Here is a 16,474-nt window from a genome sequence, read left to right on the forward strand (position 1 = left end):
TTCCCAGCAGGCCCACTAGTTGAAACAGGGCATTCTGATAAATATTGCGTTTGTGGAATAAGTGTTAATCCACTCATTTTTACCCATCTTCGGGGGCGGCCATTTTGTTGTCTGGCGACTGAAAATGACATCCCAACTGTTCACAACGACCAATTACGGCTCAGATTCAGAAAACAGGTCAGCCATGATTGGTCGTTGTGAGCAGTTATTATGTCATTTTCAGTCGCCAGAAGACAAAATGGCCACCCCCAGAGATGGCTAAAAATGAGTGCATTTTGCTGCTTAATTTATATTCCACAAACGCAAAATTAATCAGAATGCCGCGTTTCAACTAGTGGGCCGAATGGGAACATATTCTTGAAAAAAATATGTTTGGGTTGACTTCCGCTTTCAAATGTTTTTTTCTCTCGTCTCTCCATCTTGATGACCAACTTACGTAAACGACAACAGTCTGAAAATTTGTTTCCCCACCGCCCCACCCACACATCCGGTACTAACATTTTGTTTTATATTAGTTTGTATTGATTATTCTTGCAAGTTGTGTCTCTCAACATACATGCAACCCTGTTACTAACTCCTTTTTACTAGATGAAGAGAAAAAACGTGAGCTACATGACAAAGCAGAAATGACATCATCAAGCTAATTGCTCTGAAATTGGCTCAGTAAAGGTTAGGAAACAGCGATTTAGCCAACCATTAGTCAATGTTTCCTCAATCGGAACAAATAACGGGGAGCATTTTAGCGTTGTATCAACGTGTTTTATTTATTTACACCAAATATAGACTTGACAACAGTAACAACAACCAAAACTGGAGAACCTACAAAATGTAGAAAACGTTGTGCTCTTTTGTGTTCATGTTAACGTTGTGAATGAAAAGACGAATAAGGGCAACATTGGGGTCTCTGATGGTTAAGAAACAAGCAGGCGGGAAACGGGGTTGGTCTGACCGGGAGGGTTGTTCGAGGTTCCGGGGTGGCCTCCTTGCCGAGGACGTGACGTCAGAAACAGAAACTTAGCACCTGTTTGGAGGTTTCGTGCGAGGTGAGTCAGAAAGGTTCCTGCCACAACTCTTGCTTTTTCTCTGGAAGGAATGAAGCAAAAGTTGCAGGATCTCTTTGTAGACGTGTTGGTTGATAGTCTGGCCGACATTGAAGAGGAAACATCATAGCGTGGACTTTGAAATGTGTCTTTTGTGACACCTAAGTCCTTGAACTTTTCTGACGCACTTTGTATGTGCTAGCTAGCAGTGTAGCCAGCTAGTAAGACTTCAGATGGATGAAAGGAGGCTTGTTCATGATTCATAGCAGTAAGTTACAGTATGGTCGGGGGGAGGGGAGGGGGGGCTTTGTTTGCTGGATTTTACAAAGTTTCATTGAATGAAATTTATAGTGACATTTGGTGGATAATAGTTTAAATACAGTACAAACCAAACCAGTATAGAACCCTGTACGCGTTTCACTTAACAAATCTTCTGAGCGCGACCAGAACTCTGGCTCACTCGCGAGATTCAGCAAAGCTTTTACTACCACACTCACATATACTTGTCCAAAATCTGGGGGGACACAATTGGGGATCGCAAGATATCAGCATGTGCTTTTTGCTGCTTTTTAAGGTCGGCGGTACCGCTCATCAAACCAAAGGGGGGGAGGAAAAAAAAAAAAGTTCAATTGTGGAACAGCTCGTCTTCAGTTTGTGAACATCTGTCAAAGACAAAAGTCAGCTTTGTCGACTGAGCAGTATACACGAGTGGATGAATTCTCCACAATGCAATTTGTACAAGGAATTGGCTCAGAAAGTCCCAAAAAATTTCAAGACCAGGGCGCAACATCTCGCTGACTGACCACTTAGATGATGCCATTGTGTTCCTCAATTAGAAATGTTCAAAGTGCTTATTGTTGCCATTAATTCAAGGTGGGCGAGGCAACGTGGAGGATCATCTTGGCCATGTCAGTAGTGTTCTTCAGGGTGGGCGGGGTCGCAGAAGAACCGAGAGCTACGTTTGGCAGACCGAGCTGTGAAGGGGCCGGTTTTCAGAGCTGAGGGAAAGAATAGAAAATGACAATTTAAATGGAAAAGGAGACAATTCAGACAAGTATAATAGATGGATAAAGATTAGAGTACATACACTGACTAGAGAAGTGAAAGCCCAGCCTTCTAGCCCATTAGATACATTATAGCTAGCTACATAACTACAGTAGCTCGCGAGTTAGCAAGACAGAGATGCAGATGCAAAGCAGGAATGCCGAATGACAATATTAACCCTCCTTATCTCGTTTTTTTTCTTTTACTGCAGAAAGCTTATAACTACTTTGTTATCATTACTATAAAATTTCCAGTTGGCCAGTGCAAAGGTTATAAATCAACCTCAAAAAGGAATTTTTCATCGATATTAACATTCAATTTCTTTTCTTATATTGTTAATACTCTAGTAGTTTTTTTTTTTTGCAGTGGGCAGAACAAATTTCTATTTAAATAAAAAATTAAAAAAAAAAAAAGTAATTCTGCCCCATAGTTAAAAGAGTGTACTTTGGCGTCCGTCTGTGCTGTCATGAGGTCGGAGGTCATTTACCTGTGATGATGTCCTCGATGGCGCCGTCCTTCCCCTCGTAAACGTGGCGGCTGTCCTTTCCTTGTCGTCGCCTCAGCTCTGTCAGAAGCTCCTGCTGCTGCCGTTTGCCCTTGTGAGATGGTGACTAGGAGGGGACAAGCAGGAATTTCAAAGACTTTCAGAAGCACCGGCCGACATTTACAATGTCAATTCAAAGATATACCCCCCACCCCCCCACCCCCCACCCCCACTCGCCCCCCCTTTCACCTTCACGTGACCACCCGTCGGAGAGCTTGGCCCTACCTTGGTCTCTTCGTCCTGCTGCTCCTCCTGTTCCAGTTTCTCCAACATCATCTGCTCCTGACGCCGCCGCTGTTCGTTCTCCTCCTCAGCCAGCTGAACGCACGCGCGAGTTAGCGCAAGTTGCACAAATCGCTCTGACTCAAAAGGCTTCCAAGTCTTTTTGGGACACTCACCCTGTAAGCTTTGATGAAACGAACAAAGATGGGGAAGAAGACGGACGGCGGCATGGTTTTTGAGCTCTCCCCAAAAAATTTCACCGCGTCTTCAAAGGCGTCCTTCGGAGGGTTCAAACAAACACGATGAGAATAAATCGACAGGATGTCATGATGTGATTTGGAAGACACTCACGCACGCGTTTCGCAACCTTTATTGAGCCAATGAAGGCACATCAGTTTACAAAGGGAAAAATGCCACGGCAGCGATCAAGAAAACATTTCACAAAAGTTATAGACAGCCGCGTCTTGAGCTAGGAGTGACCTGACTCACAAGTTGTTGGACATTCGTTCGGCAGGATTTTTTAGTGTTGACTTTAATACGGTTTCAAAGCAGGGTTAGGGTTCCAAACTAGTCTTTGGGTTTCAAATTAGGGTTTCAAACTGGGGTTATGCAAGGTAATAAATCGCAGGGTTAGGTTTTTAAATTAGGGTTTTAAACTAGGGTTAGGGTTTCCAATTAGAGGTTTGAACTAGGGTTTGGGTTTCAAATTGCGGTTTTAAACTAGGGTTGGAATTTCAAATTAGGATTTTAAAATAAGCACATACATTAATACATTTAATCTTATGGTTTTAAACTAGGGTTAGGGTTTCAAATAAGGGTTTTACTAGGGTTAGGGTTTCAAACTAGGGCTATGGTTTGAAATTAAGATTTCACATTAGGGTTTTAAAATAGGGTTAGGTTTCCAAGTAGGGTTTCAAATTGGGGTTTCAAACTAGGGTTTAGGGTTTCAAATTAGGTCTTCAAACTAGGGTTTCAAATTAGAGTTTTAAACTAGGGTTAGGGTTTCCAAGTAGGGTTTTAAGATAGGGTTAGGGTTTCAAATTCTGGTTTTAAACTAGGATTTGGGTTTCAAATTCTGGTTTTAAACTAGGATTAGGGTTTCAAATTCTGGTTTTAAACTAGGATTTGGGTTTCAAATTCTGGTTTTAAACTAGGGTTGGGGTTTCAAATTCTGGTTTTAAACTAGAATGAGGGTTTCAAATTATGGTTTGAAACTAAGGCTAGGGTTTCTAAGTCGGATTTCAAATTAGGGTTTTAAACACAGGTTTCATATGCTGCCATCTAGTGGAAGAGCATTTATTTATGCTGACTGTCTCTCCATGTTGCTGCCATATGGATACATGAATGAAGTTTACATTATTTGCAGTAAATGATATGCTAATGTAATAATGATTTTTGGACCGATACATTTCGGCTTGGGAATCACTGCACAAGTGTACGCGTGCGTGTGTGCGCGCGCGCGCGTGCGTGTACCTGGGCTATGCGTGCATCCTCCTGAAGTTTGTTGAGTCGCGATTCATGCCTGCTGATGAAATCTTTCAAGGTGGCGTTGTGCTGCACGCTGAACTCACGCCAGGTGAGTTCCATCCCTCGCTGCAGCTCCTTTACATCAATCAACACATTCTCAAGACTCACTGGAACAAACACACACACACGCGCACACACACACACACACACACACACGTATGCACTTGGTTGCATATGGTGCAATGCTAGAAAACGCCGCCGTCATCAGTCCACCTCTAACCTGCAGCCGCCTTGTCCACGTAGTGAAGTTCGTTGTAGAAGAGCGCCGCTGTGGGATATTTCTCTCTGACCACGTTGCTGATGTAGTGAAGCAACGTCTGTGTTCTGTCAGTTGACTTGGTCTCCAGAAGCTGAAAAACACGTAAACAGGCCACAGTCAGCAGAGGTCCGACTTAAGTCCCTCGTTTTTGGACTTGGCCTATATTTAGTAATCTGAAAAATATATTTATATTTTAAATAATTACACCAAATCATATTTAATGCATGAAAGGGTTAAAATATGCCCTTTTCACACCACACAAGCTCAGTCTGAAACAGTTGCGCGGCAGCGTGGAATGATGACGCCGCCCCGGTTGCCAGAATGCCCAAATTTGGAAGTGATACCGTTTAGCAGCACCAGGAAGTAAAAACGAAGAGTTGCTGCTGGTTTAGACGAGAAGTAGACTGCACCTCGACAAGATGCTTTCACTGTTCAGTCCCTTCAAGATTTCGCGAAGTTGCGATAGCAATGCAAAATCAAGAAATTCTTACAAAATCGAACTTTCCCACAACTTTGTTTGAAAAAACCCCCCCGCCAATTTCCCACAACAGCTACGTTTTAAAAATGAATATTTCGTCTGAAATGGCTCCACGTACGCCCTAATGGAAATAGTATTGGTAAGTGAATTCACGAAGAAGAAAATCCCTACGTCACATCCTGTTTGAGACGATGAGGAATGTTGACGGCAGAGAAATATGTAGAAAAAGCGAAACATTTACCAACTAAAAACACTGCGTAGGTCCGTGCAAACCAATATCCGGACCGGCAAGCAGGGGTAAACTTTTTTTTTTTTTAATTCAGTACAATAATAGAATATAAAAGAAAGTCATCCATCGACAAGCACTTCACGACTGTATCATTCCAATTACACGTGAAAGAAACATGCACACTCTACAAATACTCACGGAGGCGACGGAGACTTAGTTATATAAAATGTGTATGTGAATAACGTGTGTTATGTCGAGAGTTGGGCAATATGTTGACGTAAACAAACATTCTTTAAATGTGTTCGTTGAAGTTTAATCATCTGTCAAATTTGAAATACGTGCAAAATTATCAACTGAAGTATCACTAACTCCCTTGTGCACAAAATCATACTTGATTATAATCACGCTAAAAATGATTGTAAATGTACTATTATGTTTTCACATGCTCCCAACAACATTCACAAATTGTTTTGAAAATGTGATATATTGACCACCTGCACAGTACAGGCTGATGATGTGTTATTACATTTTATCAAGGCACGAAGTTAGGGAAAAAAGCCTAAAATGGCTAAAAGTTTTCACTTTCTTGTCAGATCTGTGAAGCTATCAACATCCCACTGTCTGTTTGTGACCACCCAGCTATGAGACGATCCCCGAGAGAGAAAGTCATCAATGGAGGAGCCATTCTGGGTTATCATCTGCTTGAAAAAAAAAAAAGCTGCGGTCTAGCTGAAAGAAGAAGAAGCACTGAGGAGCCACATGGAGAAAAAGACTCTTGCTGTCATATTTGATTCAACTCCAGATGCTGAGATGAGATGTGTGCTAAATATCCTGTTTCAGTAAACAATATACACATTTGTAAATCTGTTGCTTTTTCTCACATCTTTTGTAAAAATCCACTTAAAATTTGTAGAAAATTTGCTTAATTGTAAACAAATTAGATTTTGAGCAAAAAAAAACAAACGTTTATCGCAACTTTTAGGAAATTTGCCCGCGAAATCAGGCATTTTAGACCGCAACAATCACAACAAATGCCCGCACAATCCTGGCGGGTCTGTTGCAAAAGACAGCCCTGGCTTTGCTCATTTTAACATGGAGGAGACAAACAGCAGAAAAAAGGGAACTTTGCACCCTTTACAAATGGCTCGGTGGGAACTTGGAGTGTTGAATCTCGTTCATGAGCTACAGTTCCACCAAGACCGCTTTGAGGTATATTTCAGGCTGAGCAGGGAGCAGTGTTTTCTTAACACGCCAAGCTACGCCATCTCTCGCGTGTTCCAAAGCTTTGGAGTCACCGCATTTATGAAGGCTTCTTTTTTCCGCATGGTGTTATGTGTAAAGACGTACAGCAAAAATAACACAAAAAAACTCTGCCAGCCCCTCTCCTATTGTAGGCGTTTGTCTGACGTCATGGTGACGCCGCTCTCGAATCCAACATTTTTCATTTTGAGGCGCCTAACCGTCATGACCGAAGCCCTCTTATCGCGGTGCCCAGCAACGTTCCATTCCGCGGCGCTCGCCACTCACCAAATACAAAATGAATGTGATCATCCATGCCAAGTGCAGTGTGAAAAGGCTTTAGCCACCTCACGAAAGCAAGTATCATGCAGGAAGATTTTTACATTTGAATTCAAAGATTATGCTTTTGATAAAACTCTGAAAAAGACAATGGTAATTTTCAAAGGGTTGGCATATAAAGAGTCACAAGTACAAAATTTAACTTCACTATGGTCACAATAAAACCCACAAAAACAAATAAGCTATGTAAGCTTCTCATTTTAACTGGAGGTCTGCTTTGCTAGACACATAGTGATGGCTGTGCAAAAACAGATTTCCGTTTCTATTGAAAAAACTTTCATTGGACCATTTGGCCTTCATCCATTGGATTAGGGTTCAAGTCAATCCCAGAAAATTCTTTTTAATAATATGTTCTATGCGCCTTCACAAGTCTAAACATGGTATTCTGATTAATATCGCATTTGTGGAATATGAGTTAGGCAGCTATATCCACCCGTTTTTAGCCATCTCAGGGAGCGGCCATTTTCTCACTTCTGTCAACTGAAAATGACATCACAGTTGCTCAGGGCTCAGCTAACGACCAATTCTGGCTCAGCTTTATGAAACAGGTCAGCCGTGATTGGTCGTTACCTGAGCCCTGAGCAGTTGTGATGTCATTTTCAGTCGACAAAAGTGACAAAATGGCCGCCCCCGGAGATGGACATAAACGTGAGGATTAACTCTTGAATCCATCCGGCAAAATTGTTCATTATGCATTCAACTAAATACAAAACAAATTCAGACATAAAACAAATCGTTCTTCCGAAACAATAACATATTCTACTCGGTTTTGCAAAATTTCCTCCAGTCGATTATAGAAACCCACCTTTTAGAAACCGAGACCCCTAGACCGCCCCCCAGCCCCGTGTGTGTGCGTATGTGTGTGTTACCAGGTCTAAACTCTGTAGTTTGAAGCCGTACACAGCACCTCTCTTACTGCTGTTCATGTAATTCCCAAGTGCCAAGATGATCTGCAACAAAAAAAACAGCAATGAAATAAAATAACAAGGGCAGTGGTGAGCGCACTCTCACTATGGAAATAAACCGACCTCGAGTATCTTTTTCAGCTTTTGGGATGATTTTATTGAAACAGATGCCGCAATCATGGCATGGAGTTGCTGCGAGGAAACGTGAGCTTGTTAGAAAAAAAAAATAACACACTGCCAGGTCAGGTGCTTCTGCGATTCCATGCGTGACGTACCGGTGTTAACAGTTGTACATTGTCGCTGAAGTTTCCCATGAAGGTCATGATGGACATGCGCTGGTTGAGCCTTTCAATGCGACTGAACTGGATCATGAAGCTGTCTTCGTCACTCAGTGCCTCCAAAGGTTTTCGGTCTCTCTCGTACTGACGGAGAAGCTTCACCTCAGCTTCAGTTGGCAAGAAACGCATCAGGCACTCCACAAAGTCCACTCGAATCGTCCGCAGGTCAAACCTGCGCAAGCGCAATGCAGTTACGCTACGTCAGTTTTTTTCACAGGCAGTTGAGTAGATTTTTCAAGTTTTTATTTTTACTCCTTACATTTAAAAAAATGCTTGTTACTTGTTTTTCAACCTCCACATATGACAACAAATGGCACACTTTGGAGTCTGGCATGATTTCCCTCCCTCACTACATAAGAACTGAGCGCTCTTTTTCACATCAGCAGTTACCCGATGCAATTACAACAGGCGGTTAGCTTGCTAGTTATGCCTCCACTGTTAAAATGCATCTTTCCACTTCACACAGTCCACTTGTGTAGCAGCTTTAGTGTGCCTCGTTGTCACCGCTGAGAAAGGGGAAATACTGACGGCAAATCCACTCGCTTCTAGCCATCTCTGGGGGCGGCCATTTTGTCTTCCGTCGACTGAAAATGACATCACAACTGCTCACAACGACCAATCACGTCTGACCTGTTTTCTGAATCTGAGCCGGGATTGGTCGTTGTGAGCAGTTGTGATGTCGTTTTCAGTCGACAGAAGACAAAATGGCCGACCCCAGAGATGGCTAAAAACGAGTGCATTTTGCTGCTTAACTTATATTCCACGAACGCAAAATTAATCAGAATGCCTTGTTTCAACTAGTGGGCCTGTTGGGAACATATTGTTGAAAAAAAAAGTGTTTGGGTTCCGCTTTAAGTAGTGAGTGTGAGTACTTTTGCTCCCCCGCGCAGCTGATCACATGTCCATGCAAGTCTTACATGTGGATGGCCCGACAGATGACCTCTGGACCCTGACCGGCCTTCCTCAGTGTGATGGCCAGATTCTTGGCTCGGTTGGCGTCCAGCAAAGAGACCCTGGATGGAGCTTTCTGGGGAAGCTTCTGTCTGGACAGAGTTAAATCCATTGCTGGACCCTGAGCCTTTGTCTTGAAGAGTTCCTCAAAGCCCTCCACATCCAGATCCTGGACACAAGCAAACCGGTAACAACTGGATCCACGTTCACTAACACGACAGGTGGATTTAACCATCACCTGCAGGATGGATTCGTCGTCGATGTCGTTGAAGACCGTGCCGTTGATTTGACTTGGCTTCAGGGCGACCCAGTTCAAGACCGGCATCCGAAACTTGGTCTGGATCGGCTTCTTTATCTTCACCGCTGCACATGTGAGCAAACGGATCGGTCAGTGTAATGGACATTGTAGTGTTTGTTTTCAAACACGGTTGGGTTTGTTCACGGACTATGTATTGATGATTGGTGGAAACGGATGATGGATGGAAGGTTGGCACATGAATGATGGAGAGATGACTGACAATTGCTTTACATGGGTGTAGTCATTAAACGTACAGAATAACTTGAGTGGGCCCTCTGACAGCAGGAAAAAAAAAGAGAACAAACTTGTTAGTGGCAATCAGAGAGAAGTACCAAGTACCACCTAAAAAAATAAATAAAAATACTTAGCTCTCCAAGCACCGCCATCATGACCAACATAAAACACAGTAGCTTAGTTGGCCTGTGTTTTATTCCTATTAGGTACGGTATATTCGTTGCTATTGAAAGCAACTGTAGTGTTATGCACCGTTTGAAAATTAACACCCTGCTTGAATGTAGGAATATTTTTAAAAAACTGTACCAGAATATGATTCAATTAAAATGCAGTGCCCATAAAAGTCTAATAAAAAAATTAAAAAATTATAATGAACAGCTGCGCAAGATTAAACGCAAATTTACAAATTGAGAGTCACTGCCATGTGCGCTCACCTGCTAGCCCAGAGTTGAAGATGACAGTGGGTGACCCCCCTGGACCCGGAAGCGGCGGGGCCACTGGCGGAGGGGGAGGTGGCATTGGGAGGGTAGAGGAGAGCTCGCTGGTCCGACATGGAGGCGGAGGAGGTGGGGGAGGAGGCGGAGGAGCAGGCGGTGGAGGGGCAGGGTACAACCCGTTGGACACTTGGAAACAGAAGACATTCCACTGTTAGCGCATGTTGGACAGGAAGCTCTTGGCGCTCACGTAAATAAACATTTGTACTGTAATTAGCGGACGGAGGGGATTCCAGTGACATGACTTGAAAATGCCAATTTTGGAACTCGCTTCTTGTGAACGATGTTTTCGCCGCGCAAGCTATCGTTGTTATTTGGCTAGAAAAACTCAATTGGTCATGTTTGCTCACATATTCCTTTGGCGTCATCTGGTGGCATCATGGTGCCAAAAACATGTTGAACTAAGGGAAGGATCTTCATTTAGGCAGGACATAGCCTTGTCAAATAGAAACAAGTGCTTTGCCACCATATTCTGGCATCCATAGGCAAAAAAAAAAAAGCTTTTTGGGTGGGTGTCACTTTAAACACAAATTTGACAAAGCACTAATCCCCTGACAGCAAAGGCCACCTAACGAAGCCAGTCCGTCAACTTCACAATTTAGCTCACAGCTGGTCAGACATGAACATAGCTTGATGTTGTTTATGCGTTTTAATGAGAAGACTATAAAAAGTAGACAAATACGGAGACTGGTTTGGGGCCATTATAAACTACAGTATGTGATTGTGTATGTGTTTGTACAGCTAATTAACAAGTACAGCTACTGAGTGCTAATGTGGCCAATGTGTGAATACATGTTGTGAGGGAGCAAGATTGTATGACTTGACTTGCTTGCTTTTTGTCACAGTACCTTGGGACCTGCTTGAAACTTGGAGGTTAAGACGACTGACTTATGCCTGGCTCATATTTGACCTACTCCAACTTCTGTTAATGACTTTTTGGATTGACGGCACACAATTACCTGAGCCTGGCACGGGTGGCGGGGGAGGCGGCGGGGGTGGGGCCGGCATATCTGAAGCACCGCCCATTCCTGGTCCCATGTTATGATAGGCAACTGTCTCTGGGCTGGTTCATGGAAAGAATAATAATCATAATAATAAGACGAAGAATGATAATAATAATGATATTAACAACAAAAATTGACCATCTTGTTTTTGAGTTAAATCCAAATGTGTACAGGACGTTTGGTAGATAGACTACCTGGGCGAGAGAGTGGGGCAGGGAGGAGGCGAAGGTGAGGCAGAATTAGCCACGCCCCCATCGCCTTCGCCTCTTTGGGGTTGAGGAGCTCCGGGACCTCCTGCCTGTTGGGCCTCCTGGGCCTGTCGCTCTAAACGACTCTGACGGCGAATAGTCTGGTCCTTCTCCCTGACAATGCGTCTCAACGTGTGCACCTGCGTGTTGGCGCTGGCATATACGTCCTGCGCGACACAAAAACAGTCTCTTCAGCGTACGGTTGAGCATGTGGAAACATATTGAAATGTACTTCTAGTAGTAGGTGGAGAAGAAGTGATAGGAAGTGACAAGAATGTTTTTTTTTTTTTTTTTTTTTGGGTTCCGGAGACCCCGGCGGAGAAAAGTTGACTTAATCGATTTAACTTTACTGACCCGGAGTTGGTCCAGCTCTTTATTTGTTTGCATCAACTGTTTTTCCAGTTCCACGATCTTCAGCATTGCTTCATTTTCCACGTCCAGCAGACGCTCCGACATCTGCGTCGAGAGTCACATGAGTGGGAAACAGTCGCCCGCGTTAGCGTTGTGCCTCGTCAGCCTGGCTTACGGTACTCAGGTTCTCCTCCAGCTCTTCCACTCTTTCCAGAGCCGCCGTTTTCGTCTCCGCGTCTTCCAGCAGCGTGCCGACGTCAAACACGTTGTCCAGGTAGGCCTGGATCTGCACCTGTAGTCTGTCGCTCTCCGTGTGCTTCAACCGCTGGCGGGTGGCAGAGGCAGAAGACAAACTCGTGGGCACGATCGCTCCCGCTGGCTCACCCCCGGGATTCTGTGACTGGCGCCGACTGGAAGATTTCCCAAACTGAGGCGCGCGGTGCCAAAACTTACCTCGAGGTGGTCGTCCAGGTTGAGTTTGGTGAAGTCATACTGCAGGTGGACTCGGAAGTTCATGTCTTCCACCGAGTGGACCACAATGTTAATGAACTGCATGCACGCCACCTGAGCAACAATAACAAGTAGAAGAAGAAGAAGAAGAACTCATGTGCAAAACAACCAGTCAGTTATTCAAATCAAAAGTCTTGGTGACTAGCCGACTAGCTGAATTGATTTCGTGGTTTTGCCGCTAACAAGGGAAGATCGCTAGGTTGTCACGGTTGTTGATCTTACCAAGAAGTCGATATTGTCGTCTTCGTTTTTGAAATGTTCCATCAGCTTTTCAAAGCGCATGGACTCTGAGCACACCTGGAAAAGATCAACTGAACAATCAACCATCCGTCAACAAGGCGGTCAATCAATCAAACTAGAGAAGTCAGGAAGGCCCTGAAGTCACTTTGACTTTGCGTGTTTACAGTTTTAAAGTTGTCAAAGGCCGACAAGATGATCTCATGCCCTCCTCTGACCAAGCACACAGCCGCCAACAACTCCAACACCAGAGCCTTCGTCCTTAACGAGACACACAGAGTCAAGTTCAGCCGCTAGCTCTGTCGCGTACGGTTGCAGATTGTGCGTTGTGTGCTAGCAACCTTGCATTCCTGTTGTTGAGGCTCAGAGCAATTTCATTGACTCCGTGCGGATGAGACATGACCATGTTGAAACCGTACTGAGGAGATCAGAACAAGATGTTTTTTTTTAAATTTCCATGTTTTTGGATCTCGCGATTACGACGACTTTCGATCATTTTCTTGTATTGGTTATTCAAGGCGCATACGCGTTCGTCCCACCTGGTAGTTCATGATGGCTCGTAGACACATGATGCACACATGGACGTCGTCTTTCTTGCAGACGAGTCGGGAATTTTTCAGAGTGCGACTACTGGGCAGCGTGTTGGAGCGAGTTACCAAAGTGGAACTACTAACGAAAGAAAACCCGATCAGAGATCTTGAGCTGCAAAGTGTTCTCTTCAGCCGCTCGTTACCTGATGGAGTGCCGTGCCGTTCTGGGCGCGGAAGACGAAGGGGACGGGAGACTGCAGTCGCCATGGAGATCCTCGATGGAGCGACTCCACGGAGAGTCAATTGAAGCTGCGTCCCCCCCGGACTCCGACTGCTCGCCATCAAACCTGCACAGGGGAAAGTTGGTGACATGGTCAACTGGGTCTTTGTCTGGATCGGTTCCAAAGACCAAACTCGCACTGATTCACCCAAGGTGAGCTCTAGCTCACGCGCAACACTATGACGAGGTCTGGAAAATGTTTGGGTGGAATGAATAAATGCAAAATCTCAAGACTTACGTGACAGCATACTGAGCGAAGGACAAATACTCAACCAGGACATCCAGCCCTCGATTCTCCTCGTTTAGAAACTCGCGAACCCACCTGCACACCAAAGCACGTGTCGGACGAACATGCACTCGGGTGATATACATCAAGAGCCGGACACTCCCGCGGTACCCGATGTGGTTCGTGCGGAGGGAGATCTCAAGTTCTCGGAGTGTCTGAGTCGACTCCTGGACCCGCCTCCTGAACTTCTGCGAGCACAAAGACAAAGTTCTGTCGCATGAGGATAGAGTAAAAAAAAACCAAAAAAAAAACAAAGTAAGCTCATTGGCGGTTCCCAATGTTCTTGGCTTCATCTTCTATGACTGCTCTGCTGACTAGCAAAAATGCTTCACTTGGATTTAACAAAAGTCACAGCAGCAAGTGAAGAGGCGATAATGTTCTGGCCCCGATTTTGGCTGCCGCGCTACCACGGACAAGATAGCTCCGGCATCAGGGTAGGTGAGGGCCACGTTTTGTCTTGTGTTCTTGCTTCTCAAGTTTGTGTCACGTAGCTGCTCAATGTCAGAATCAAGCGTCGTGTCGATGATTCAGGTTCAGTTCAATTTCTTTCCATTTCCCACGAATCGTTTAACAGCAAGCGGCGGTCTCCGTCAGATGCTAACTATCGCTAGCTTACCTTGCGCGTGACAGCCGGGTCGAGGAATCCTCGCAGCTTCTGGATGTATGTGTGAGGAGGGTTTTTCACCTGGAATCGCTCCTAACGTCCGCAACATAACAATTGATGTGGACGTTACCGAACTGAAAAAGAATTGCCTTCAAACTCAACTTTTATGAGGAGCGCTGACCTGATCGCAGATGAGCTCCCACTTCTTCTCGCTGTCATAGGAACGCAGCAAGCGCACCTTGTCTGGAGGAAGGTTCATCGAATTCTGAAACACAATTTCATTTCGCAATTCCGTGGAATCAAAATGTCTGGCGACATAACCTTCTGTGGATGTTATCCTTTCCTGGTCTGAGCTCTTGGTTCAGCCGGTACCTTGTCTCGCAGCCGCCCTCAACAAAAAAAACTAACGCCGGTAGTCGACAGCTTGGTGTGTGTTGTCGTGTAGTATCAAACCCCCGACCCCCCCCCCTCCCCCCATGCTTCCAACGTGTGTGTGATTTCTTCCCGTTTTTGTGTAGTTACCAGTGCAATGGAGAACCGCTCCTCCAGCTCGGCGGCGTCAGGCATCGGGAGTCGGACCGGTGCGGCTCTGGACCGGATCACGGCCAGCTGGCTCTCCATACTCTCCGCGTTCCCCATCACGGACACGCTTCACACACGCTTCCGCCCCAACACACCCACCCACAGACGCAGCAGCGCTCAGCACACACACGGCGGCGGGAACATGTGGTCAGCCATAGCGCACGAACACGACTGGAGGTGATGAAGGCCGCGGGTCCGTCCCTCCTCCCGTCTCGCCTTCTTCCGTCCTTCTGTCTCTCTTCCCGTCTCCTCCCGGTATACCTGTCTCTCTCTCCTCGGATGCTGATATGATCCCAGTCCGAAAATCCCACCCCCCCCCCGCCCTCCCCCCCGGCTGTCTCACTCTTTGTCTCTCGCCTGCCACCGATGGTGATGGATGTTGATCCCGGTGATGCTGAGCAGTGTTTGGTGTGTCTATAAAATGTGTGTGTGTGTTGTGTGAGCGCGTGTTGCAGATCAGCCGGTTAATCCTCCCGCCCCCCCCCCTTTCCTCCCCCACATGAAAAAAGAGAGTTGTCGCCGCCTCCTCTTTGTCTATGTCTCTCCACCGCTCGCTGGCTTGCGCTCTCCGTCTTTGTGTAGCTGCTGGCTCGACCCTCCCTCCCTCCCTCCGTCCATCCCCCCCTCCCTCCCTCGCTCCTCTGCATCCTCAGACAATGAGGGCCTCTGCTGCAATAAGCGCCGCCCCCCTAGCATACTGACGCGCTCACATCCAGTTCGTTTTGAAAGGTTTTATTGGCTGTCTCGGTGATACAAAGTAGAAAATGTAGATGTGGATGACGTCAATCTGGACAAATGTGTTTTTTTAATCAAATATATATTCCATTTCCTCCTCCTTCCACATTTCATGACCAATTCAAAGAATTTTAACGTCGTCGTATTCAGATCGCCAGAACTATTCTTACATTTTCAAAATAAATTCCCATATTGAGAGCTATTCCACACTTTTATCTACTTCATCGATTCACTTTTTTTTTTTTTTTTTTACAGAAAATGAATTATGTCGTTTTACATGTTTTATTGGTTGGCCCTTGACAGTAAAAATCAATGAGAACAAAAATATATAAAATGTAATATCTTTTAATTAAAACGTATTTTACATAACTACCTTCGCCTCCATATTTCTTTACTGTTTCAAATCATTCAAAATATTCAAGTCATTCGGGACATTTCGGGAACTATTCATATCCCCCAAATCTTCACATTTTCAAAATAAAATTGCCAATTTGAGATGTTTCATGCACATGACCATAGTCCTTCCACATTTCACGACTCATTCAACTATTCTAAGTCACACGTTTTACATTTTTAATCATTTCACAACTTTCAGTTCAGCTTCTGGTTTTAAGCAGTCACACAAAGTTTCTACAGATATTTTTTTCCGGGAATTCTTCTTCACATTTCCCAACGTATAGTGATTTTTTTTTTAACAGCGTTTTCTGAAGAAAATTTGGGTTTGTAAAAAAAAAAAAAAAAAGTTTTGTTGTGCGGAACCCCTGAAATATCCTTGGCTCCCCTCATGCTCCCCCCAAGGAAAACATCCGAACCACATCAGTGCCTACTTTGTGCCTCCTCTTTAAGCAAACAAACAAAAAAAAAAATAGCCTCATTACTATTTAATTTCTGATTGTTTTCATTACGGTTGATCATTTCTGAAAACACCAATCCGGATCAATCTCGCTAGGATAGATCGAGTGATTT

General features: G+C 44.7%; 1 protein-coding gene and 1 long non-coding RNA gene across 8 annotated transcripts; one reads left to right on the forward strand and one right to left on the reverse strand.

Moving 5' to 3' along the window:
* Positions 1-737: 737 nt before the first annotated feature.
* fmnl2b (formin-like 2b) lies at positions 738-15,352 on the reverse strand. Of its 6 annotated transcripts, none has more exons than XM_086036060.1 (28): positions 14,714-15,351; positions 14,373-14,456; positions 14,204-14,284; positions 13,699-13,775; positions 13,540-13,623; positions 13,225-13,368; positions 13,031-13,157; positions 12,833-12,909; positions 12,659-12,752; positions 12,477-12,551; positions 12,198-12,308; positions 11,920-12,069; positions 11,748-11,849; positions 11,340-11,560; positions 11,101-11,204; positions 10,082-10,270; positions 9,668-9,688; positions 9,354-9,478; positions 9,082-9,284; positions 8,102-8,336; positions 7,950-8,018; positions 7,791-7,871; positions 4,598-4,727; positions 4,324-4,484; positions 3,027-3,128; positions 2,854-2,946; positions 2,572-2,695; positions 738-2,038 (listed from the first exon to the last, which is right to left on the reverse strand). In XM_086036060.1, exons 1-28 carry the CDS (start codon positions 14,828-14,830, stop codon positions 1,950-1,952), a joined length of 3,270 nt encoding a protein of 1,089 aa, XP_085892186.1. In that variant the 5' UTR covers positions 14,831-15,351; the 3' UTR covers positions 738-1,949. The 6 variants fall into 6 exon arrangements, with proteins under 6 accessions (XP_085892186.1, XP_085892182.1, XP_085892190.1 ...); XM_086036056.1 differs by having other exon boundaries at positions 13,031-13,160; XM_086036064.1 differs by lacking the exon at positions 9,668-9,688.
* On the forward strand, positions 5,294-6,206 carry LOC147153772 (uncharacterized). Of its 2 annotated transcripts, none has more exons than XR_015087496.1 (2): positions 5,294-5,411; positions 5,937-6,206. It is a non-coding gene; the product is annotated as an uncharacterized LOC147153772 (long non-coding RNA). The 2 variants fall into 2 exon arrangements; XR_015087497.1 differs by having other exon boundaries at positions 5,296-5,411; positions 5,983-6,206.
* Positions 15,353-16,474: the final 1,122 nt, after the last annotated feature.

The sequence above is a fragment of the Filicampus tigris genome, chromosome 1 (genome assembly GCF_054856515.1).
Source record: "Filicampus tigris isolate MCC_2025a chromosome 1, RoL_Ftig_1.0, whole genome shotgun sequence".
In the NCBI taxonomy this organism is placed as follows: Eukaryota; Metazoa; Chordata; class Actinopteri; order Syngnathiformes; family Syngnathidae; genus Filicampus; species Filicampus tigris.

Bases quoted from the DNA above. Each gene is read 5' to 3' on its own strand.
- fmnl2b (XM_086036034.1), bottom strand. From the start codon at position 14,830: ATGGGGAACGCGGAGAGTATGGAGAGCCAGCTGGCCGTGATCCGGTCC. The intron at 12,753-12,832 runs GTTGCTAGCACA...TGTCTCGTTAAG, and splicing joins CTCAACAACAGGAATGCAAG to GACGAAGGCTCTGGTGTTGG. The intron at 7,872-7,949 runs GTCGGTTTATTT...TTTTTGTTGCAG, and splicing joins AGCTGAAAAAGATACTCGAG to ATCATCTTGGCACTTGGGAA.